The sequence below is a fragment of the Eublepharis macularius genome, chromosome 3 (assembly GCF_028583425.1).
Source record: "Eublepharis macularius isolate TG4126 chromosome 3, MPM_Emac_v1.0, whole genome shotgun sequence".
Classification (NCBI taxonomy): domain Eukaryota; kingdom Metazoa; phylum Chordata; class Lepidosauria; order Squamata; family Eublepharidae; genus Eublepharis; species Eublepharis macularius.
Window position 1 is genome coordinate 78,074,242 of NC_072792.1, and position 25,005 is coordinate 78,099,246.

Consider the following 25,005-nt stretch of genomic DNA (forward strand, 5'->3'; position numbering starts at 1 on the left):
TCTTAGTCACTTCATCGTTCACCACAATTGCTACAGTCTGGTCTCTGTAAATTTCCTTAATTGCTCTGATGAATCTTTCTCCCAATTGTAGCTTTTCCATAGTGGCAAACATAAAGTCCCAGTTTAAATTGTCAAACGCCTTTTCAGCATCAACAAAGAAGAAACCAACCTCTTTGTCACAACGCTTGTCATAATATTCAATAGCATTAATCACTGTCCTTAAATTGTCTCTGATTTGTCTGTCTGGCAAAAAGCCTGCTTGTTCCTCCTCTATAACTTCCGAGAGCCACCCCTTCAGTCTCTCCGCCAGTCTCTTCGCAAAGATTTTATAGTCGTTGTTAAGTAACGATATAGGTCTGTAGTTTTTCACATTAGTCAAGTCTTGGCCCTCTTTTGGGATCAATGATATATTCGCTTCATTCCAGGTATCTGGAATCCTTTGATCCCTTAGAACTCCATTAATCACCTCTTTTAGGAATGGTGCCAGTTCATTGGCCATTGTCTTATAAAATTTAGCCGTAAGTCCATCTGACCCTGGCGCCTTTCCTAGATTTGCAGATTGTATTGCCTTACTTACTTCCTCCTCCGTTACTTCACTGTTCAATTTATCTCTCCAAACTTCTGAGATTACTGGGAGTTTCGTTTTCTCCAAATATGACGCTATTGATTCTTTATTTACCTCTTTCTTATTGTACAGCTTAGCGTAGAATTTATAAAAGGCTCTACTAATGGTAGTCTGTTCCAAATACGTTTTATTATCTTCACAAATTTTATTTATTATTTTCTTTTCCCTTCTCTTCTTCAATTGCCATGCCAGGTACTTCCCAGGTTTATTTGCGCCTTCAAACGCTTTCTGATTCAGTCTTTTAAGGTTCCACTCCAATTGTTTGTTACTCATTGCTGTTAACTGTTGTTGAAGTATTTTAATTTCCTGATATAATTTCTTTTTCCCTGGTCTCTTTTTTAACTGTATTTCTTTGGCTTTTATTTTCTACTCAATCTCTTGTCTTTTCTCCTCTTTCTTTTTTCTTGCTCTACCATTTAAGTCCATTAGTATGCCCCTTATAACCGCCTTATAAGCATCCCAAACTTTATCAGTTGGTACTTCTTTATTCACGTTGTATTGTATGAAGAACTTTGTCTCTCTTCTCAGCATCTCCATATTCTCTCCTTCCTGTAGCAAGTCCTCATTTATTCTCCATGCTTTCCTTTTTCTCCTTTTCCCTAATTTCCACATAATTGGATTGTGATCTGAGCCTACCATCGGCATTATTTCTACCTCCTTAGTCCATAACGCTAAGTCTTTTGAGGCCCAGATCATATCAATTCTTGATAATGTCGAGTGCCTTGCAGAATAAAAAATAAACTGTCTGCTTTTGGGATATTCTCTTCTCCATACATCTTCTAGAGTCTCCTGTTGTATCAGCTCAAAAAAGAGCTTTGGTAATAGTCCTCTTTTCTTTTGTGCCGTTATTGTCTTTTTATCTAGTTCCAAATTTGTCACTCCATTGAAGTCTCCAGCAAGAATTATCTGGTCATATGAAAGATCGTCTAGTTGCTTCCTCAAATCCTCAAAGAAGCTTTCTTTTGCACCGTTAGGTGCATAGACTCCGACTACCAACACTCTCTTTAAATTCCAAGTACATTCCACTGCTATAAATCTGGCTTCCACATCTTTCATTACGAATTTTGGCTGTAGCTCCTCTTTTATATACAACACCACTCCTCTTTTTTTCTTATTTGAGGCCGCTACAAATTCCTTGCCCAATTTTCCCAATTTTAAATATTTTACATCCTGCTTTCGAATATGGGTCTCTTGCAAACAAACAATGTCACATTTTTGTTTTAATAGCCAGTGGAAAATATTTTTTCTCTTATTCGGTGAATTTAGTCCATTTACATTCCAAGATAAAACTTTACACTCCATACTCATAGTCTTGTTGGTAAGTCTTTTTCATTGTCCCTTATAAATCGCTCCATCTCTCGCTCAGATCTAATGCGCTTTTTGGCCCCTCCAAATTCAAAGGACAAACCTTCTGGAAGCTCCCATCTGTACCTGATTTTCATGTCCTTCAACATCTGGATTAGCACTTTATATTTTTTCCGATCTAGTAACACTGATCTGGGTAATTCCTTCATTATGATAATTGTCTTGCCATCAATCTTCAATGGGTCTTGAAACTGTTTAGTCACAATCTTCTCTTTCATGTTTCGTGTCGTAAATTGCACAATCACATCTCTTGGTAATTTCCTCTGGGTTGCAATTCTCGAGTTTACGCGATATGCCACATCAAGGATAGCCACAACTTCCTCCTCCTCCTTCCCCAGGTATTCAGCTAACACCTCAGTCATCTGTTCTTGCGCTGTCTTTCCTTCCATCTCCGGCAGGCCGCGAAATCTCAGCTGCTTCTCCATGTGTCTACTTTCCGCAACCGCCATTCTTCCCCTCATCAGTCTCATCTCTGTTTGTTGCGTGTCTGCTAGATTCTCCATCGCTCCTTCTACTGCTTTAACTCTCTGCTGCGTTCCTTGTAATTCATTTTGTATTGTTTCCATACCTTTCTTCACTTCTGACAGCTCCGATTTTACTGTCTGTTTAACCTCTTTGATCAGCTCCAATTTCGTGTCTTTAAGTTCTTTAATCACATCTAAAAGTTTTTTATCCAGGTTTTCTATTGCCGATTGCCACTCTTTTTTCGACATCGTGGGGCTTGCTTTAGCTCGCTCCCACGAGTCCGCTCTCTTCCTTAACTCCGTGGCGTAAAATTTAATGCCTTTTTTGTTTCAAATGTCCCGGTCTTCTTGCATAAATTAATTTTTAAAGAGTCCAAAATGTCGGGCGTCTTTTCTCTATGGTCTCTCTATGATTTTGTAATCCAAAATGGCCTACTTCCTTTTCCGCTGAAGCCGCGACCCTTCCCCTTTCAAAGATGGCGATTCCCTTCTTCCTGCCCTCCAGCAAGGGCCGCTTCTCTCCAGCCACTCTATTGTTATTACGCACTTCCTGTCTCCCGACTTCCCACAGCAGATCTCGCGATGGTGTCTTTTTCTCACAGCTCCATAACCGCAGGTATTCAAAACAATAGTCCAGTTTCTTTAATAACTTCTTTAAACTTAGTCTCTTTTCAAATACAACTCTTGCCGAATCTTCCCCTCCTTTTCATTAGCCTGTTGCAGTTTAAAAATCTACTTTTATTCCTCTCTGCTTTTATCAATCTGTCCCGTATCGGAAGATAGTGATCTTTACCTTCTCATTCACTTTTCTCGGGTTGTAATCGCTGTTTCGATTTTAGCTTCTCCTCTCCACTTCTTCCCCCAATCGAAGCTTGGGTATGTAGGTCTTATGCCAGCCGAATTGGCCCCAGAACTGCCGCAGAGATTGTAGCCGACCTGTCGCAGGGTGGGACCTCAAGGATCGGGAGGGGACCCGTTGTGTAGAGCCCCCCCTCGTCCGAGATCTAACTCACCCTAGGGTCTTGAGCGTTCTTTGCCTGCTCTCCGCCTGAGAGCAGTCGGCCGCGGGCTATTTTCACCCCGCCGGCCGCTTAAAATGGCAGTCCGGTCAGCTCCGCAAATGGAGCTGCTTCAGACCTCCATAAATCCCAAACCGGAAGTCCCCATGTCTACTTTCTATAGTCCTAATTGTGGAATCTCCCATTACCAAAAGCTCATCTCCCTCCAACCCCAGAGGGGTATTCTTGGTATGAGAGAATATTGGTTCATTTTGCAAAGAAGGGATACCTCTTTGAATGGATTAATTGTGTCCTTCAACCTTGAGACCATCATTCTCGATTAATGCAGAGGAGCTATCAGCACCGGAGGAGGTCTCATCCATATGCCTCTCTGTTCTCTCAGTTTCTCCTAGCCTCAAGGAAATAAACTTGTTCCCTGAGAGCCAAGAGCATACATATATCAAACACACACCCATGAGTAAATAATCATGCATGTGGCACTCCTTGCAAAATAGTGGATAGCTCCCATCTTCCTGCCAGCATTCTAACTTTATAGCTGGTTTAGTAAGGTTAAGAAAAGGTTCTTATATGATACTATACAGAATCCTGTATCAAGAAAGTTCCTGTGTTGTAGTTAAACTTCCTCACCCAACACTGAAAATATTCAGCAGTACTATTTGTTCTTTTTAAAAGAAGCTTTGCGTTAATCTCTTGTTCAGGCTCAAACTGCCCCCTGAACTTCCATATTTATCTCCCTCTGTTATCAGCTCTGATCACAAGCTATATTTGCATGCTCCATAAGCAAGTCTTAGACATGCTTTACTCTTTTGGTAAGTCTTTTCATCAATCAGTGTAGCTGAAACTTCTGTATGTATTTCCATAAATGCAGGTTGATTACTTAGCTCTGTTCCTGTAAGGCTTCACTTTTTAAAAAACGGTTTAAGGACTATCTCCTCTTTTCTTTCCCCCTTCTTTAGACAGCAGGCCTTCTACTCCCTTCCTTTTTCTTGAGTGTGGTGTGAATCACTCAGATGTCCTTGTATTGTTTGGTAGCCCTCTCTGCACTTTCTGACTGTATCTCCCAATTTTAAGCATTCATGGTACTATGTTGCATGTTTACAAACTGAAGCAGAATGAACTCCTTCACAACACACCTTTCTAGGGCCTGAAAATTTTGTTGTAGGCTTTGTATTTTATTTATGAAGACCATTTCAGTTTCCTTGTGACTGAATGTAAATCCTTTAAAGTTAGCATTGCTGCCTCCATGGCTGTTGGCAGTTCTACAAATTCACCCAGGTAAGGTTTACTTCTGACAATACCTGCTTTTGAATTTTCTCATCCTTTACTCCACAAACAAATTAATGGCCATTTTCACACATCTTTACATTGTGCAAAACTCACAAAATGAGGGCGTCTTTATGGCACGATTTCTGATGTCATCTCACCATGAAAATGGAATCATGACAGGGTGACATCAGTAATCACGTCATGAAGACACCCTCGTTCCGTGAGTTTTATGTGATGTAAAAACGTGGAAACAGCCAATGGCTGAATCTACATGTATAGCCCTAAACTGTCGGAATGCCAGTGTCTTCCTGGCGCAATTTCCGATGTCATCGCACCATGAGAGTGGCATCATGGTGCAATGACATCAGAAATTGCACTCGAAAGACGCTGGCATTCTGACAGTTTAGCGCTATGCCGGTATGTGGGTATTCAACCAATGTCTTAATATATCTTGTATGATATTGGCAAATGTGCCGTTTATTTATTAAACGTTATTTGTTTAAAACTTTTATAAAGACTATGTTTCTACCACATAATTGACCTAAGGCACATAACCTGTTAAACTTTGAACTCATCTACATTTTTTAATATGGCCTTTCCTTCTAGTGAAATGTAAGGAGTTTAGAATAGCCCATAATAATATTTGAGTATGAAGTCTGTTAAAATGTTTTGCAAATCTGTTAGACTTTTGTTTCCTTATTCCTGAGACTGCAACAGAGTTCTTAAGATAAGTGTGTTTTTACTGCTACAAACACTAAAAGACTGCTTTTTGTTTGTTCTCATCTGTGATCTCATTTGGTAGAAAATAGTGTCCCTGACTTTCAACATATTGTTGCCAATCTTCTTTTACCAGATTAAACCACTCAGTTTTCCCATAGGATGCAATAATGATATTTCCTTGTTGCTACATTTGTATATAGAGTCCCTGGATTCACAAACAAATTGACTGCATTTGCTTTTATTGCTGGTCAACTACCAAACTGCTGTATCACTGGATATAACACTCAAATAGAAAGTGAAAGGAATAAGAAATAAAAGTCCAAAGCTGGAGTTTAGCATTCAGCATGGGTTGGTTTATTTACTGTAGTCCTGATGACGAGGTGCTTTGTGCCTCAATTGTTGAGTTTTTTAAAACCAAAAATGGCAATACAGATATAATAGCATTTTTATAACGTACATCTGTATCTGTAGTTTTATTTGAATAGATACAGCAAAACCCAATTAAGCATTTGATTAGATATGTGGGGTTATAAAAAGGACAGGGTACCATAGTTGTTTTTAGGCTCTGCTTACTTAATCCAGGATAAAAGATGTTTAAAAAGTTATTGTAAACATGCATTGAAAACATAGGGAAGAAATCATGTCAATAAACACATAGAAGTAACCCAGTTAGGGAAATCAGGAGGGAATAAAGTTTTAAAGCCTCTTGACTGATCCTTGGCTTTGCGACCTACACTATGTGCTTCTAGCAGGTGGGCTTGAGACCATACAAACAGTGCCTCAGTCGTTTAGTTCATACAGCATTATGCTTCACAATGGAATGGCTGTTGTCAGACAGACTGATGCTATAGATAAGTTTTACCACACACACCAAAAGGGAATTGTGAGGCTAACGTCCTTAAACCCTGTGCAGTTAAAAAGACTTATTATTTTCCTCACAGAAAGCTACCACCTGAGGTCTAAGGCCACAGGTAAGTAATGTATCCGTTTGTTAAATAAATGGAATTTGTTGTTCCCTATCCTGTAGCCCTTTGTACTAGGATTACTCTAGCAATTGTGATACCTTTTAGAGACTGCAAGAGAACTTTGTCTGCTTTGAAGCAAGTTAAAAGATTTAGAACAACAGTGCTGAAGAAATATTATCTGATCAGGGGTAATTTCACTGAGCTTGACAAAAAAGGCAAATCTAAATATAAATGGAATAGTAGACACTTTTGAAAGATAAATAATACTTTGAGTCTTTAAAAAGAAGTTACAAAGAAGTAATTATAAGGTAGCAGTTAAATTAATGTGAAATGTTTAAGAAAAATCTCATGAAGGTAAATCATATCCAGTTAAAAAAAATAACCCATTTTTTTTCAACTCCCAGCTACTCATTATCCAAATAAACTGCTCAGTAGTCCTTTATGGATGGTCTTGCAATATATGAATGAAGAGAAGCAAAATTCTACAGACTTACAAATGGTGGAACATAGGCAATAAATGTAAACTGTATATGCAAAGAGCTGGTTTTTGGTAGAAAAGAGGACCTATAAGACTAACAAAATTTGTGGTATCTGAAGAAGTAAGCTGTGACTAGAGATGGGCATGATCTGGATTATGATAAAAAAACCCCACGATAATGGCAATCTCCCAATCATGACCTGGAGGATCGTTGTCTTCCACGGCAAACGATCCAGCAGTCGGGACTCCGGGGCGATTGTGATAGGACCGGGAAGCTAGACATTCAGGCACCAACAATCTATTCCCCTGGCAACGGAGGCAGGGGAATGCCTGAGCTCTGTTTGAAACTTGATAATATTTCCCCTAGCGAGGAAAAGCAAACAGTTGAGTGAAAAGGTGGCTTCCTGAGAAAAATATAAGCAAAGTGATTGGGAGAGGAATGGGTTAAGAGAGAGAGAAAACTTTGAGTGCAGCTATCAGTGCCATTGAAAGAGTTAAGAAGAGATCTCTTCTCAGTGTTAACTCTTTCAAAAACCCCTTGCTTTGAGAGCAGCTATCAAGCTGTTTTGCACTCCTCTCCTGAGTTCGTTCAGTGCTGAAAGAATTAACTGAAAAGAGATATCTCTCTCCTCCTGGCTTCTCAGCCCAGTGCCTGATTTTGCAAAAAGGTGGTATGTGATTTGATGTTTCATTTGTGTTTTTCCTATTTAAAAAGACATAGGATCCGCAAGGATCTGTGTGGATCCTTGTTTTACTTCCTTCCTGTTTAAAATATGCTTTTGGGAGACTGGCTGCTTGCTTTTAAAATCGGGTGGGATGGAGGATTCTATCCCTGCTTTTTTTAAAAAGCTGGCTGAAACTTGTTGACGGAGTGTCTCTCTCTCTCTATATTTAGAGAGGCAGGGACAGGTTAAAAACTCCCCCCCTGCTCTAAGTGCGTGCGTGCGTGCGTGTGTGTGAGAAAACGCCGGGTTAAAAAAATTCCCCCCCTCTGCTCTAAGTGCGTGCGTGTGTGTGAGAGAGAAAACGTCCCCTCCCTGAGGGGAGGCGGCTCGTCGCAGGGTTAAAAACTTCCCCACCCTCTGCTCTAAGTGCGTGTATGTGTGTGTGTGAGAAAACATCCCCTCCCTGAGGGGAGGCGGCTCGTCGCTGGGTTAAAAACTTTCCCCACCATCTGCTCTAAGTGTGTGTGTGGGGGGGCGCTCTTCCAATTCCAGATCCCAGATCGGAAACGGGACTTGATCGGAGTGAATCAGTGATCTGGGGTCGTCACCAGCATGGATCCACGAACAGCTTGATCGATATTTTTTTTTGGATCATGCCCATGTCTAGCTGTGACTCATTAAAGCTCATACTCTACCACAAATTTTGTTAGTCTTATATGTGCTACTACCCTTGCTCTTTTGTACTGCTACAGACAAACTAACACAGCTACCCATCTTGATCTGTTTTTTGGTGTGGAGAAAGCCCAGTAAGTGCACCTTATCTCTGTTTGTTCCCACTTTCATTGAATGTGTGGAGGTCAGGAGGAGTACAGACAATGCATGTGAGCCTTTTTCCATATTCCACATGATAACAAAATGCTAATAATAAGAGGAAGAAGGATTAGTGATGTTTTCATGTAGGAATGTGCCAGTAGGTACAGCAAGGTAAACTAGAGATGATGGTGGTGGGGGAGTGAATCAGTGCTGAAAGCAAGATAAATAAAATGTAGAAAATGGCTAAAATGTAGTTGTGTGTCACTTCTGTCATATTCATCCTAACAACATGATCACTGGACTTAACAACAGCAGCCATATCATCTCAGGTTCATTCACTTATTCATCTTCCAATGTTATATATGCCATCAAGTGTTAATAATGCCCTTCTATGTCTATATTGGACAAAGTGTTCAGTTTCTACACAAAAGAATAAATGGATATAAATTTAACATGGAAAATCACAGGATTTATGTGGCACCTTAGAGATCAACAAGATTTTCAGGGTATAAGCTTTTGAGAGTTAGAGCTCCATTTTTAGATATCTTCTTCAGCTCTGACCTCAAATCCTGCTGCTCTACTGCAGACCAACATGACTACCCACCTAAAATTAAAAATTGCAATACTAAAAAACCTGTGGGAGAATATTTTAATCTTCCAATCCAATACATTGTTGACCCAGAACTGACAATCCTGAAGCAGAGAAGCTTCAAGGGAAGATTACAGTACAATATTGGTGAATTTGACTTCATTCATAAATTCATGGGTACTCCTACCGGAACTAAATTAGGAACAGAAATTTTATCTCGCTATGGGTGGTAATTTTCTGCATTTCCTACCTCTAAGCATTTCTTTACTGTTCTAATCAAGCAGATTACATTTTGAATTGTATCTTTACATCCTGTCTCCCTTTATCATCCCTCCCACCTTCTTAATAGGATGAAAGGGCTCAGGGATCTTCATTCCTACTTGAATCTGATGAAAGGAGCTTTGATTTATACTATGGAAATCTTGCTGGTTTTTAAGGTGCTACGGGAATCAAATTAGTTCTTCTACTGCACACCAACACAGGCACCGCCCCCCAAACTGACATCTTTATTCATACAGCTGACACCTACATTGAGTGTCTTTGTGTATATCTAATTTATATATTGGGATATTGTATTTGTATGAATATTTTTTAGAAATATATAAGTATTTATAAGCACTATGCACTTTGTACTTGGATACACTTTATATTTATAGATATTGATTTCTTCTTTTTCCTCCATTTGTGGTTTATCCACCGAGTTGTTTGGTTCCAGATACTGGAGGTGTCTTCTGTTTGGTCCCCTGGTGGTGACAGGGGATCCCTCACTCCCAGCCTCTTCCTCACATTCATGTGGCTGGTGGGGATAAAGGTGTGGAAATAGGTCTCCCAGGGTGCACTGCCAGCATGGCACAATGATGCCATTCCCAGGAGTGATGTCATCATGTAGGCCCCAAATGGGCCCAGAGCAAAGCTCAGGAGCACTCCCAGGGCTTGCACAATGATGTTACTTCTGGAAGTGTCGTTGCTCTGAGCTCCACCCACCTCAGCAAAGCCCTGGATGCCGGGGAAAGGCAGGGTCTGCCTTTCCTTCTGATGGGGCTGCAAAATGCAGCCCCCGACCAAGCCACTCTGCGTCCAGCCGAGAAGGGGCCGTCTTGTGAAAAATGGATGGAATATACATAACAGAGCTGCAGAAAGATTTCAGAGTTAAGACAGGCCATGCCTCATGCTCATTAAAGATTTTTCATATGGGTTGTCATGTGAAATTATAAAGCATGTAAAAGTTTTCTTCTACATGTGAATGAAAGTATTTCTTTTGCATCTTTAATCTTAACAGTATTTGCACATCAGCATTCAGAAAGAATAGAATTTTGTTTTAGAACTGCCATATTTTTTTCATCTATTAAATATCTCTCATTGTATTAAATCTATTGATGGATGGAGAGTATGAATGAGCTGGAAAAGCTAATTAAGATCACAATCTGAAAGCCACTAAGGTTTGAGTAATTTGGTTTAAGTTGATTTAGAACTGCTTCATTCATTACAGAAAAGCCAATAAAATGGAAGTACAAGTGACTTATTCATCTGCTCCTCCAAATTCTACTGTATAGTAAAAAGCCATGAGGCTAATTGATAATAATCCCATTCTGTACCTTACTGCAGAAGCGGAACCTTTCTTCCGTGCTAGTGTTCTGGTTTGGAAACCATGAATACAAGATCCTTGAATGTAGGCAGGGAGCCATCATCATTGGATAACCATAGCCTTCTGTGCAGATAATACAAAAGGTGCCAGTAATGGATTCAAACCTTTTCCAGTTCATGCCCTGCTACTCTCATATAACCACATGCCTCTTTAGCTACACTCTATCTACTGTTCAGGGCTCAGCTGTCTAGGTCCCAGCACATGATCCAAGAAGTGAGTCACATATAAGGATACCATACCCCCGGTGGGGGTGGGGATTCCCCCACCCCCACCCCTCACACCCTGCCCCCACTTACCTGGCCAACGGGGGGGCGCACACCTTCTGTGTGCATTCCCTTGTGGTGCTGCATGCTCCTGTGCACAGCAGCCACCTGGATCGGCCTACTTTGGCCCGGATTGGGGCTGCTGCAGAGCATGGGAGCGCTCCTGCACTCTGCAGTGGCTCAAAACGGGCCCAATCCGCACCAAAATGAGTGCACCAAAATTGGTGCAGATTTGGCCTGTTTTGGGTCACTGCAAAGGGCAGGAGCGCTCTGCGCTCCACAGTGGCTCAAAATGGGCCTGATCTGTGCCAAAACAGGCCTGAAACTAACCCATTTTGGTGCGGATCGGGCCCATTTGGGGCTGCTGCGGAGGGCAGGAGTGCTCCTGCCCACCACAGCAGCCCCGCTCCAAGCTCCTGCGAAGCGTGTATGCAATTCCTGGAAGTGACATCATCACGCTTGTGGGAGCGCACACACGTGCACCTCCCCAGAATGGTGAGTGCCAGGCCCCAATCCCCCCACCGGGAGGTTGAGGGGGCCTGGCAACCCTAGTCACATAGCCTAATGCATTATGAAGTTGTTCCTGTTAGTTCAATCAATTTGTTATACTATGAAGACCTGGGCCGTCGTCACACGGGCATCTCTTCCGTTAAATTTACAGCATATAGCGTCCTACCTGTTATCGGCACAGTAACATTTCTTTGGGTCACCTAACGGCTCTTCGCGCCATCAGCTGTCCACACCGAAGCACTCTGTTCTGTTCTCTCTAACCACGCAGAAGCAGCTCCTCCCCCTTTTTTTTTAATTATTCTGGCGTTTAATTCTGCTATAACGGAATAACAGCATATAAACATTTCGTTAGAGCAAAACATTACAACCCTTTTGTTTTTCCAACTTTGAAATTATATAAATAGCCCTTTGCCCGCAGAAAACTCCCTGTCTGACGTGATCCCCATCGCTGAAGACTCTGCCATGGCGATTGAGTCATTTTTACTTCAGCAGAAAGTTTGCATTGTGCTATGTCGTTATGGCGTTATAAGGACATAATAAAATTTAAAAAAGGGGAGTCGCAGGAAGAAATGGATTCTGGGATTGAAGGGAGGGCATAGGACGTTGCGAGGCGAAATACATCGATGTGAGGCATTCACACTGAGGCACAAAATAGCGCAACTATCAAGCACAAAGCAGAAGAGAGAAAATCACTACAGTGTTGGAATAAGGTGGGTGTTTGCCGGGAAAGAGTGCTATTTTAGCGCTAAATAAAAGCCCGTGTGACGACGGCCCTGGCCCAGTCTAAGGGCTGACTCTTGCACATAGGACTACTCACTTGGACTTCTGACCTTTAGCGTGATCTTGATCTGCTTTATGCCAATGTTCCAGAATCCAGACTCCTGGCATCTCAACCACGTAAGGTGTTATGTGCTGTCAAGTTGCTTCCAACTTACTAAAGAGAACATTTACAAAATGATCTATCGTTGGTACATGACACCAAAGAAGATTGCGCTAGGGAATTTGAACACTTCTAATAAATGCTGGAAATGTAAGAAGCATGAGGGCTCCCTCTATCATATGTGGTGGTCATGTGAGGTAGCCAGGCAGTACTGGGGGGAAATAATAAGAGAAATGAGTGAAATTTTACAGTTTCAAATAAATAAGAACCCAGAACTCCTGCTACTAAACTTGGGAATGGAGGGAATTCCAGCCCATCATAGGACGTTAATATTTTATATGACAGCAGCAGCTAGACTTTTGTATGCGCAAAAATGGAAAGTACGAGAAGTGCCAACTATTGAAGATTGGATCTACAAATTGCTGTACATGGCCGAAATGGAAAAGATGTCAAGAAAACTGAGAAATCTGGACTCAGGGCAGTTTAACACAGACTGGGAGAAGCTGAAACAATATTGGAGAAGAAATGGGAGGTGGGAGGAAAACTGTGGCAGTTTGAGAACTACTGAAGTATAATAAAATGTAGAGGGGGGTGACTTTACCGGGGGAGGAAGAGATAAATGTGAATTTATAAGCAGTTAGATTAACAGATTGATATATATATAGATATATATAGGTTAATAGATAGAACATTGATAGAAAATAATTAATGACAAGGTTTAAATATAAGGATTGAGTAACCAACAGTATTTTCTTTCTTTGATAAGATCTATATAATGCACCAAACTGAATATACAGAAGAGTCAAATTGATTGACTATGTGATGAGCTATATAGAATTACCATAAAAAGATAGAATGAGTAATATATAGAGAAGAAGTCAAATTGTTTGATTTGAATGTAAGATTTTTATGGTTTATGATATATAGGTTTATGATATATAGAAATATTTAAAAATGGAAAATGGGATAAATTGTTTATCCAAGATGGAAACAAAGACTTACAGTTTGGGTATATAACAAGAAAAGTAGTTAAGGATGTACTGCTTAATATAATGGAGAATGTATATCTGTTTTAGATAGAGGAAATTAATAGAAGTAAGGGAAAAGGGACAAAGGGTGGGAAAGCTGTTGGAAGTCAACAAAAGGGGGGGAAAGGGAGGGGGTTAGAAATGAAATATTTGGGAAAAACTGAATGTAAATGTAAAAATAACGGATTCTAACCCAATAAAAATTTTTTTCAAAAAAAAAAAGTTGCTTCCAACTTACAAATACATATGCCCATAATGCCCCGTCATTGGCAGCCTTGCAAACTGAAGGAGGTGGAGACCATATGAAGATTAGATCCATTAATAATACTGTTCCAGAAAATACTAGGGAAGCTAAGTTACTCATGTAGTACAGGCTTTGGATAGTGCTTTAAGAATAGTCACTATCCTGTTTATTTAAAGCATGTTTTTGTTATATGTCAAATAAAAAAAATATGCTTAAAAAAATGAACATGCTTTTTCCTTCTTTTGCAGCTCCACTGACAGAAAAACCACCAAAGCTTTTGTACCCTTCAGAGACCAAACTGACAATTCAAGAGACACAGCTAGGTAAGTGACATTCAGGAAGTGCTGATTTTATTGGTGACTTAATGTTTGGTGAGTGCATTAACACTTATTTAAAATTAAAAGAGTGGAAATGGCAGTATAGTGTGTATTTCTGCAGAGATGCTTGAAGTTTGCTGGAACTATGCTGCTGTACAAATGAAGATGACGCTTCTCTTTAATGTTGTTGCTTTCCCCTCCTCTGTCCTTGCCTGTAAATAATATAATTGCATTTTTGAAGAGATACATTGGAAGTAGATGAATGGATGGATTAGGGACATTGCATGTACAAATAAAACAAATGTTTCCAGCTGTTTTGCTTATTCTCTGAAATTCCATAGTTACAGTGCAGTCCTCAGCAGAGTTACTTCAGTCTAAACTAGGGATGTGCGTTTCGGCATTCAGAATGCCGAAAGAATGCCGAAACAAAAGTGTTTCGGCTTCTTTCGGGGAATGCCGAAACGTTTCGGGGAATGCCGAAACGTTTCGGGTAGCCGAAAGAAAAAAGCCGAAACGTTTCGGGATTCTTTCGGCTTTCTTTCGGCTTTTCTATGGGAAAATGCCTCCGTCTTCCAGGACGTCTGGAGGAGGCATTTTCCCACCGAATAAGCCCAAAATTGGTGGGGACCTTCCTCTAACCCTTCTCTAACAACCACCCAAGTTTCAGACAGATTGGACTTTGGGGGGCCATGTTATGGCCCCCCAAAGCAGGTCCCCCCATCCTCCCATAAGAAAGCGAAGGAGCAGCATATTGTTAGCATGCTGCTGCTGATCTTTCTTCATTATTTCCTATGGGGAAAAAATGAAGAGGCAGGCTTCCTTTGCCAGGGGTGGCATTTTGCATGCAAAATGCCCCCCAGCCCTCAGGGGCCCTTCTCCCACCCCTCCTCCCACCCCCCACCAAGGCTCAGCCTGCTCCCACTTGGGGGGGCCATTTCATGGCCTCCCCAAGTAGGTGCTCTAATCTCTACCACTGACAGCTGGGGGAGGCTTGTGTTGCCAGGGGTGGCATTTTGCATGCAAAATGCCCCCCAACCCTCTGGGGCCCTTCTCCCACCCCTCCTCCCACCCCCCACCAAGGCTCAGCCTGCTCCCACTTGGGGGGGCATTTCATGGCCTCCCCAAGTAGGTGCTCTGCTCTCATCTCTACCACTGACAGCTGGGGGAGGCTTGTGTTGCCAGGGGTGGCATTTTGCATGCAAAATGCCCCCCAGCCCTCTGGGGCCCTTCTCCCACCCTTCCTCCCACCCCCCCACCAAGGCTCAGACTGCTCCCACTTGTGGGGGCCATTTCATGGCCTCCCCAAGTAGGTCCTCTCAGCCCCTAAAGTCCACCCCTTACAGCCCCACACAAACCCAATTCCCCCCCAGCTGCCACACACAGACCCAAATCCCCACATTAGCCCCTCACAGACCCAAATCCACCCCCACCTGCCCCACACCCATAACCCCAGGAACAGGCTGGCAAAGGCCAGCCCTCTCCCTTTGTTCCCTATGCTGGGAACTTCTAAACTCTCTTTCCCTAGGCAATTCTGCACAGCCCAGGGGTGCCACAATGGTGGGCACACTTCTGAGTGCCAGCTGGTCCCTGTGAAAGAGCACCTGAACCACAGACACCCTCCCTCAAATTCCCCCACCACCTACAGAGATGGCTGGCCAGCCAGCCCCATTGTTCCCTATGATGGGAACCAACTGCACAACAAAGAATAAAACAAGAACAACACAAAATAAAGTTTTAAAAAAATTATATTCTCCCTTCCAAAGTACAAGTAGGCAAAGCATTATGACACATTACACCAGCAGTCCCCCACACAGAAAAATTAAAACAAAACTCACTTAACATCAGAGAATCACAAAGCATGATTCCTATCAAAAACACTTTATTTCTTGAACAGCTTTAGGTTACACAGCAGGGGGAACACCAAAGGGCATGGCAGCACTATCTTACACAAAAATAACACAACTCACTTCACATCAGAGAATCACAAAGCACAATTCCTGTTAAAAACACTTTATTTCTTGAACAGCTTTAGGTTACACAGCAGGGGGGAACACCAAAGGGCATGGCAGCACTATCTTACACAAAAATAACACAACTCACTTAACATCAGAGAATCACAAAAACACAATTCCTGGCAAAAACACTTTATTTCTTGAACAGCTTTAGGTTACACAGTAGGAGGGCACAACAGGGCATGATAGCAATGTACTGCAAAAAATAATACAACCCACTTCACCGTTTTTGACAGCAATTGTGTTTGTGTGATTCTCTGATGTGAAGTGAGTTGTGTTATTTTTGTGTAGTACACTGCTTTCCTGCTCTGTGGTGCCTTCCTAAAGCAGTTACAGAAATAAAGTGCTTTTGACAGCAATTTTTTGGGGTGATTCTTTAATGTGAAGCGAGTTGTGTTATTTTTGTGTAAGATAGTGCTGCCATGCCCTTTGGTGTTCCCCCCTGCTGTGTAACCTAAAGCTGTTCAAGAAATAAAGTGTTTTTGACAGGAATCATGCTTTGTGATTCTCTGATGTTAAGTGAGTTTTGTTTTAATTTTTCTGTGTGGGGGACTGCTGGTGTAATGTGTCATAATGCTTTGCCTACTTGTACTTTGGAAGGGAGAATATAATTTTTTTAAAACTTTATTTTGTGTTGTTCTTGTTTTATTCTTTGTTGTGCAGTTGGTTCCCATCATAGGGAACAATGGGGCTGGCTGGCCAGCCATCTCTGTAGGTGGTGGGGGAATTTGAGGGAGGGTGTCTGTGGTTCAGGTGCTCTTTCACAGGGACCAGCTGGCACTCAGAAGTGTGCCCACCATTGTGGCACCCCTGGGCTGTGCAGAATTGCCCAGGGAAAGAGAGTTTAGAAGTTCCCAGCATAGGGAACAAAGGGAGAGGGCTGGCCTTTGCCAGCCTGTTCCTGGGGTTATGGGTGTAGGGCAGGTGGGGGTGGATTTGGGTCTGTGAGGGGCTAATGTGGGGATTTGGGTCTGTGTGTGGCAGCTGGGGGGGAATTGGGTTTGTGTGGGGCTGTAAGGGGTGGACTTTAGGGGCTGAGAGGACCTACTTGGGGAGGCCATGAAATGGCCCCCCCAAGTGGGAGCAGTCTGAGCCTTGGTGGGGGGTGGGAGGAAGGGTGGGAGAAGGGCCCCAGAGGGCTGGGGGGCATTTTGCATGCAAAATGCCACCCCTGGCAACACAAGCCTCCCCCAGCTGTCAGTGGTAGAGATGAGAGCAGAGCATCTACTTGGGGAGGCCATGAAATGCCCCCCCAAGTGGGAGCAGGCTGAGCCTTGGTGGGGGGTGGGAGGAGGGGTGGGAGAAGGGCCCCAGAGGGTTGGGGGGCATTTTGCATGCAAAATGCCACCCCTGGCAACACAAGCCTCCCCCAGCTGTCAGTGGTAGAGATTAGAGCACCTACTTGGGGAGGCCATGAAATGGCCCCCCCAAGTGGGAGCAGGCTGAGCCTTGGTGGGGGGTGGGAGGAGGGGTGGGAGAAGGGCCCCTGAGGGTAGGGGGGCATTTTGCATGCAAAATGCCACCCCTGGCAAAGGAAGCCTGCCTCTTCATTTTTTCCCCATAGGAAATAATGAAGAAAGATCAGCAGCAGCATGCTAACAATATGCTGCTCCTTCGCTTTCTTATGGGAGGATGGGGGGACCTGCTTTGGGGGGCCATAACATGGCCCCCCAAAGTCCAATCTGTCTGAAACTTGGGTGGTTGTTAGAGAAGGGTTAGAGGAAGGTCCCCACCAATTTTGGGCTTATTCGGTGGGAAAATGCCTCCTCCAGACGTCCTGAAAGACGGAGGCATTTTCCCAAAAAAAACCCCGAAAGAATGCCGAAAGAATGCCGAAAGAATCCCGAATCCCGAAAGAGATTCTTGTTTCGGCTTTCGGCTTTAACGGTAGAGAATCTTGTTTCGGGTAATCCCGAAACAAGAAAGCCGAAAGTTTTTTCCTTGCACACCCCTAGTCTAAACCCATGGGCTTAGACTGGAGTAACTCTTTCTACGATTACATTGTTATTGAGATATAGGAGTAAATATTGCAAGTATGGAAGCCACTGTCCTCCTGATGACTGTACTTTATACAGTTGTGCCCAGTGTAAATTGACTTGAAGCCTGGTGTAGTGAAACAAATGTTTTATTCTTGTGCTAGGATCATTAAAATTTTGTTAAAGGGTTTTTTTACATTTCTAGAGCAGTACCTACAATTGTCAGATTGCAGCTGAAGGTTCCCTGTGTGAAGGTTCCCTCCTAACTCTTTAGTGACTGTTGGATATATCTTATTTTGAATATCATTTTTAGCTGTTGTGGCTGGTCTATTTTGATGACAATTGAAGGTTCATGAAACTGTTTTCATTTGCTTTTTTAAATCAATTGTTGCCTTGGAAATTCTTGATTTTCAGTGTGTGTGTCTCTTCTCTAATTATGTGATACCTTTGACAACATCAAGACCATGTTATATCTCATATTCACTTCTATAGTTAAAGCAATGTTAGTAAAATGCAGCTACAATATGATTTAGTAAAATAATATAAATTCTATTTTAATTAATACTGGAAAAATATCAGTACACAGACTGAATGAAAATAGTAATGTTGTCCGTTCCAAAATCACAAAATAAAATTCAAACATAATTTTTGAAGTATCTACAGGCAGCTGGAGATGAGAAGGAGAGGAAGTATTTCTCAGTTTCAGTACATGGCGCACCTGGCCTCCAGATTCTGAAGAGCAAATCTACTACACATTGAAAACAATGGCCTGTTAAATAGTGCTGTTCAAATACTGATGTTTAAAGAGCTGAGGTACCACAGACCAACTTCTTCCATGAAGATATCAGATTTACTCCACTAGACTTTAACATTTAAAAGAGGTTCAAAGGGCTGTGGCTCCCTGTGGCCCAGCTTGGAAGCACTTTCTCTCCTATTACTTCTTACCGCTTCTACTGCTTTGAGAGGACAGCTAGTCTCAGCCTTTTAAATGCTAAAGGGCCTAGTACTTCAGAGTATAATGTTATTACTGTCTATGTTTAGATATACCCTTATTTTAAGGGCATGTGAGATATATCAATATCTCTTCTTTAAAAGAATACACAGCAGCTTCTGGGTGCTGATTTTTTTAAAAAAAATTGTGCAATTTAATTTAATTTTTTTAAAATTTGGCACAATTCAGCCAAAGTTATGCTGTGACTCATTCAGTGAGAGAAAGTTAAAAATGAGTTTAAATCTCTCCAGTTAGAATCAGATGGAATATTACTATGCATAACTTTGGCTGGATGCTAACTAAAAGTATTCACAATATTCTAAAGTTATATTGTTGCTAATGATATGTGAAGAGGTCTTAAATATAAACTATTAAAGCTAGGTAAGGGTGCAGTCTATTGCCCGATGAAACCAGTGGCAGAATTCCAATTGATTGTAATAGGTCTAGATTGTTAGAAAAAGTACCAGTGTATGAGAAGAGGATGGGAAGACAACAGTCTTATATTATTATATTTGTTGCTCTATATGTTACTCTAGAACTTTATAATGTTTTTAAGTGTTTTTTACTACAAAAAGATAAATATATATCTAGTAATTTGTTCAGATAAATTTTTATCTTGAGCTCTTAGTGCACCAGATATCCACATACATACTGTAGTGTAAGGAAATAGATGTACCGGTAAAGGATAGGGACTGTAGACAATACTACTGTGTACTTTCTGTTGATCTAAGCATGTTCTTTTTGGGTAGTTCCTGCATTGTTTAATATGTCATATTTAATTGCTTATGCTCTGATTCATCATTGTATTAGCTCTGTAGTGAATTTATGCTTGTTTTCAAATCTCTGCAAATTTGCATTTGCATCGTTTATTGAATGTCTGAGGTGTTGATTGAATTACTTTAGACAGTGTAATCTGCCTTGAGTCTCAATGAGAAGGGCAGAGTATAGATAATGTAATAAATAAATTGATATAAGATTGGTGGCAAGCTGAGTATAGTCCATTTTTAAAGGATGTTAAAGATAAGGGAAAATTCTGGAATTCATCAGAGAACAGCATACAATAAAGGGCAATGTAACACAGATTTTATGTTTACAGCATCAGGTACTAAGAATCTTATAACTGATGGCAATTTAAAATAAATCTGCCTAGAATAATCAGGATTGTGTTACAGAATGAACTTACTCTAAACAGAATCCAAATCATGGTAAGAAAGCTTATGGAGCTAAAACAGTTTTGAGTTTCATTTGAATTACTGAATGAGTAAATGAGTAACATTTGAATTTGTTAATAATGCACTTAGGGTTTGACTGGCTTTCCGTCTTTGGGACATTTTAATTGTACATATTAAAACTTAGAACCAGTGTTACTTTAGTGATTCTACGAGAAAAAGACAGAGACAGAATTTAAAGATGCCAGCACATCTCATAAAATCTAAACTGTGTTAGAAGAATTTATTGTACATTTGGGGGAACAGAGTGGTGGTAGAGATGTAGCTTTCTTCAGTCTCTTTTGCTGGAGGCAGAATTATAGGTCAAATCTGTTAGTTGTCGTAGGCCAACACAGACTCCCCAATGGCCATGCAGTTTATAGAAACAAAAAGGCAAGTTTCCTGTGGCAGGAGTTTTGCTTCAGTGCTCAAGACAAAATAGTACAAAGATGTCACCATCTTTTAGGAAATAGCCTGTCTTGCTTCAGAAAGAGGTGCCTATTGCCTAAGAACCATTTCTGAAAACAGAGCAGACAGAGAAAATTAGGGTCATTTTCTAACAGATTTCAGGAGAGAACCTTGGGCACAATCCATTTCCTTTCATATTTCACCCTACTGGAAGGAAGGGTTGGGGCTGTGCTCTTTGTCATGGTTCAGGCTGCTTAAAGCTTTCTCAGGAAAGCAATCTGAAATCTGCTCAACTGAACTGAACAGGGCAAAGTAAGGGACAGCATTATTCTAAGTTCATTAAGTTTTCAAGCTTCAAATCCTACCCACAGTCTCCTCCGTCTACTATGACACTTAGGGGAGGCTACCTCATCTAGCATCAGAGGCAGTCACTAAAGCCGTCTCTAACTGAAATATGCCTTCACGTACTCAAACATGGTACTATAGAAGATATTATCATATTTTAATATTTTACTCTGCTTTTGTTAGAATGTCACTGAAGTTAATTATTACCTAGTTCAGAATATGATCTTTTAAATGACTCACCAAACAATCTCCATAACAAGTTATTTAGCTTGCGTAGGTTTGTGCACAGATGCCCTTTTATAGATAGGAGAATTAAACCAAAGCAGGCTTTTAAATTTTGGTTCATTTTTGTGTTGTCAAAAAGCACATTTGTTTTTGTGGAATTTTAAGCTGCTCTTAAATGTCATGAAGAGAGCAGACTTGTAGTACTTAATAAAGTAATATCTGCTGCAATCCAGAAGAGAGAGATCACTTAAAATCCCATGGATTTCCAAAGGAGAAAATTAACTTGCCTAGCTTCCCATACAGAAAGAAACCAAAGTAAAAGAGCATAACCAGTCCTTTCACTCTTCTCAGAAGTAGAAAGGATTTTAAAAGCATCTTTACACAAGAGAACTAATTTTAATTGATAAAAAACACAAATGGTTTAAAAATATTCTGTAAAAAAGTAAAACAAGCAAGCTAGTGTAGAAGGATAATTGATATAGAGTTTGGGGAAAAGATTATAGGAAAGGATGATGGAAGGCTCCTCAAACATAAAAGAATCCTAAAAATATCTAAAATATACAGGATTGATCATCTTTAAGTAAAGTAGATGGAATTTTTAAGAGCTGTGAAAGGACTGGCATTATGCTTTTTTGCAGAGCAAAAGGAAATAGTATTAGTAGCCATCGCCAATACCACTTGCCTTTTATATAGTAGGACTAAAAACAGGGTCTAGAAAACAACTCAGGAATGCACCCTGGGCAGCATGAGGGGTCCTGGAGTGCTCCTGTGCTCCACAGCGAGCCAATTTCAGCCCCATACAAGCCTGATTTGGCCTCAAATGGGGCAAAATTGGACTGCTGCTGAGCGCAGAGCACTCCAGGACTTGTTGTGCCACTCTAGCAGCACTCCTGCACTCTGCAGCAGCCTAATTGAGACCGAGTTGGGCTCATTTGGACCTGGAGGGACATGTTGCTGCACCTGTCCTTCCTGCCATGGTAGGCTCCAAAGGGATGGGCTGCCTCAACTTGCCTTCCTGCTGCAGCAGCCTCTGGAAGGATGGGGCACCTTGCCTGGGCTTCCTGCCGCGATGGCCTCCAGAGGGACGTGCTGCTTTGCCTGGCCTTTTCACCACGGCAGCCTCTGGAGAGATGGGCTGCCTTGCCTGGCCTTCCTACGTGGTGGCCTCCAGAGGCTGTGTTGCCGATGACTCAGTTTTTATTCTGATGCTCCTGTGCAGGCTCACCAGGACAAAAAATGAGTCATTGGTGATACGGATTGCCTTTTATATAATAGGATTCCAAGCACAGAGTTAGTATGCATGTGGCAGTAGCGTACTGCCACATGTTCACCAAGGGAGAATATATTGTAAGAACGTCCACAGACAATGCTACTGTTTTCCACTGCATTTTCCATCATCATGGTGTACTTTTCATTGCAGTTACAGAAGCTGTGGTTATAATTATGAAAAGCTTGCTTTATTTGCATGGAGAATCTATGTTCAACTTTACAGTATTTTGAAGTAACAGAATTTATCATGTGAAGTGGCTTGTAAATATATATGCTTTTTTGGTGTGCAGCAAGTGTTCTTGCATAGCTTGCTGTCCCAAATCCTACAGTTTTTATGCAGTGATCCCTAAGAACTTTTATATACAGTTACTTCAATAGCCAAATCATGGTTAGAGAGGCTTTGAAAGCTATATTTTGGGCCTCCAATGCCAGAACATTCACTTTTTGTGGACTTTACTATCTGCTTATGATAGACATTGTTTTGTCACTGTAGCCTTTGAAACCTTATTTCTCTTGCTATCAAGACTTTTGTATTCCTTTCTTTGCCTTTCTTCTTGTGTTAATTGGTCACATAAATCACTGAAAATATTGCTGCCATAGTATTTTTAATTCACCAGCCTAATTTTTTTTTAAAGATACTATGTGTGAACTGTCTCTCATGTCATGGAAGAAATGCCGTGAAGATTAAAAAAATGGGGAGGAGGGGGGTACAAACATAGACATGTAATTCCTCATATTTGAAGATTTGAATGTATGGGAACCATGGGGATGGATATTTCAGATGCTATTTACCATGGTAGCTATTAGCAAGACTTCTGGTGACATCCAACCATTGGCAAGAATGATGGCAGTTAGCATTTGATTGTTAGCAGAATTAGTTTATTTGCCATACTTCCTAATGAACTTTAACAGCTTAACTTCAAAAGCAAAATTTGTATGGTAATGAAGAAATTCCTGTATCTCATATAGCCAGCACTGATAAGGAATGTAATAACGCTTTAAACAGTTGCTTTTGCTTATTGAAGTACCTTGTGCCTTACTTATTATTGATAATAGGAATCTACTCTCCTTAAAGTTTTGTATACAGAATTTTAGTATGCAAAATGTCAGCAGTTTTCCAATAGAATCTATAGTTTTGGTCACAGCCTCTGGCAAGTTTTTATCACCTTGAAGTTACCTTCAACTCGCATCATTTCAAGATTCACTGGAAAAGACAATAATGCTAGGAAAAGCTGAAGAAAGTAGGAAGAGGAAGACCTAGCAGGAGATGGATTGAGTCAATAAAGGAAGCCATGACCATCAGTTTGCAAGAGCTGAGCAAGGCTGCTAATGAAAGGATGTTTTGGAAATCATTAGTTCATAGGGTCATCAAGTTGGAAGTGATTTGATGGCACATAACACAGACACCAGTATTTAAGTAGAGATCGTTATTAGACTTCTGTATTTCTTTCATTATTAATTACAATAATTATGAATAATTATGTAATTAATGGAAAAGAAACAAATCCCCTATCTAAACAGCCTATAACGGGGGCAGGGGCGGGGCTATGATTTTTTTCATTTTGTTTGAGCGACTTCAGTCACTTTCTGACCTGACTTATCTCCTTTCTCTGCTGTTTTCTCCTAAAGCTATGCTCCTTAGTGAGGGGGGGGAGTCTTTATTGATTGCAGACTGTAGCCACTAAGGTTACATGTAAGTGTGAGGTAGTCCAATCCTAAAGCGTATGGGGTGGGAGTTTGAATCAATAAGAGTTGGTTTCACATTTGGGAGAGCCTGTTTGTATAGAATCAACTCAGAGAGAGAGAAATCGGTTGAAGTTTTCTTGTGCCAAAGTACAGTATAGTATTTAATAAATATTATTCTTTTCTTAAATTCCTTAGCTTTCTTCTTGAATATAGTTTTCGTTTTATGTGTACTGTGTGTGTTGTCTCCTTTCTAAAGCATTTTACTTTCCCCCACCTTTTCTTCCCTTCTTTATTATTTACCTTGATTTCTATCTTGCTTTCTTCTGCTGCTTCTAGCTGTTTGGAAGCCACTTTTTATTTTAATCCCCCTTCAGTCTTATTTGCTTCATTGGTTCTTTATCAGTGTATGACTGTTTGTGTTGCCTGAGTGTTTCTGAGTATGTACCAAACCCTTTTGATTTTTAATTGTGCTTCCCCCCAAAAAACTGCTGTGGTTCTTTGGGAATTACATTTAATTTGGGATTTGTCTTGTCTTGTGTAACTCAGTCTGTGTCTACCATACTACTTTTATTTTATTCATTTATTTTATCACACATAGCCCAATAATAAAATTACATACATTTCATACACACATTAGAGTATCTTATCTGACATCTGTGCACGAAAACAGCACATTATAATTGGCAGGGAAATCTTCTGACTCTGGTGGGAAAAATGTGCAGCATGGTGGAGACTAGGGTTGCTGTTCCTCCAATGTGGGGGAACTACTCACCTGGCCAGTGAGGAGGGAGGGAGGAACAGACCTCCAGGATGCACTTCTGGGGCAGCTCGATGACTTCACTCCTGGGAGTAACATCATCATACTGCCCTGAGAGCACTCTCATACTTTGCACAAGGCCGATTTGGGCCTCAAGGGCTGAATTGCACCTGTTTGCGGCCCAAATTGGCTCTATGCAGGAAAGGGTACCTGGCAATCCTAATGGAGTCAGACATGGCTGAGGGAGAGGAAGGGGTGAATATGAAAAAGCA

General features: G+C 41.2%; 1 protein-coding gene across 1 annotated transcript in view; it reads left to right on the forward strand.

The window, feature by feature from the left end:
• The window catches only part of IL1RAPL1 (interleukin 1 receptor accessory protein like 1), a 742,385-nt gene that overhangs the window by 373,921 nt on the left and 343,459 nt on the right, over positions 1-25,005 (forward strand). Inside the window, exon 5 of the mRNA XM_054974391.1 lies at positions 13,788-13,862. Within this exon, the coding sequence (XP_054830366.1) occupies positions 13,788-13,862 (75 nt within the window). The remainder of the gene's footprint in view (positions 1-13,787; positions 13,863-25,005) is intronic.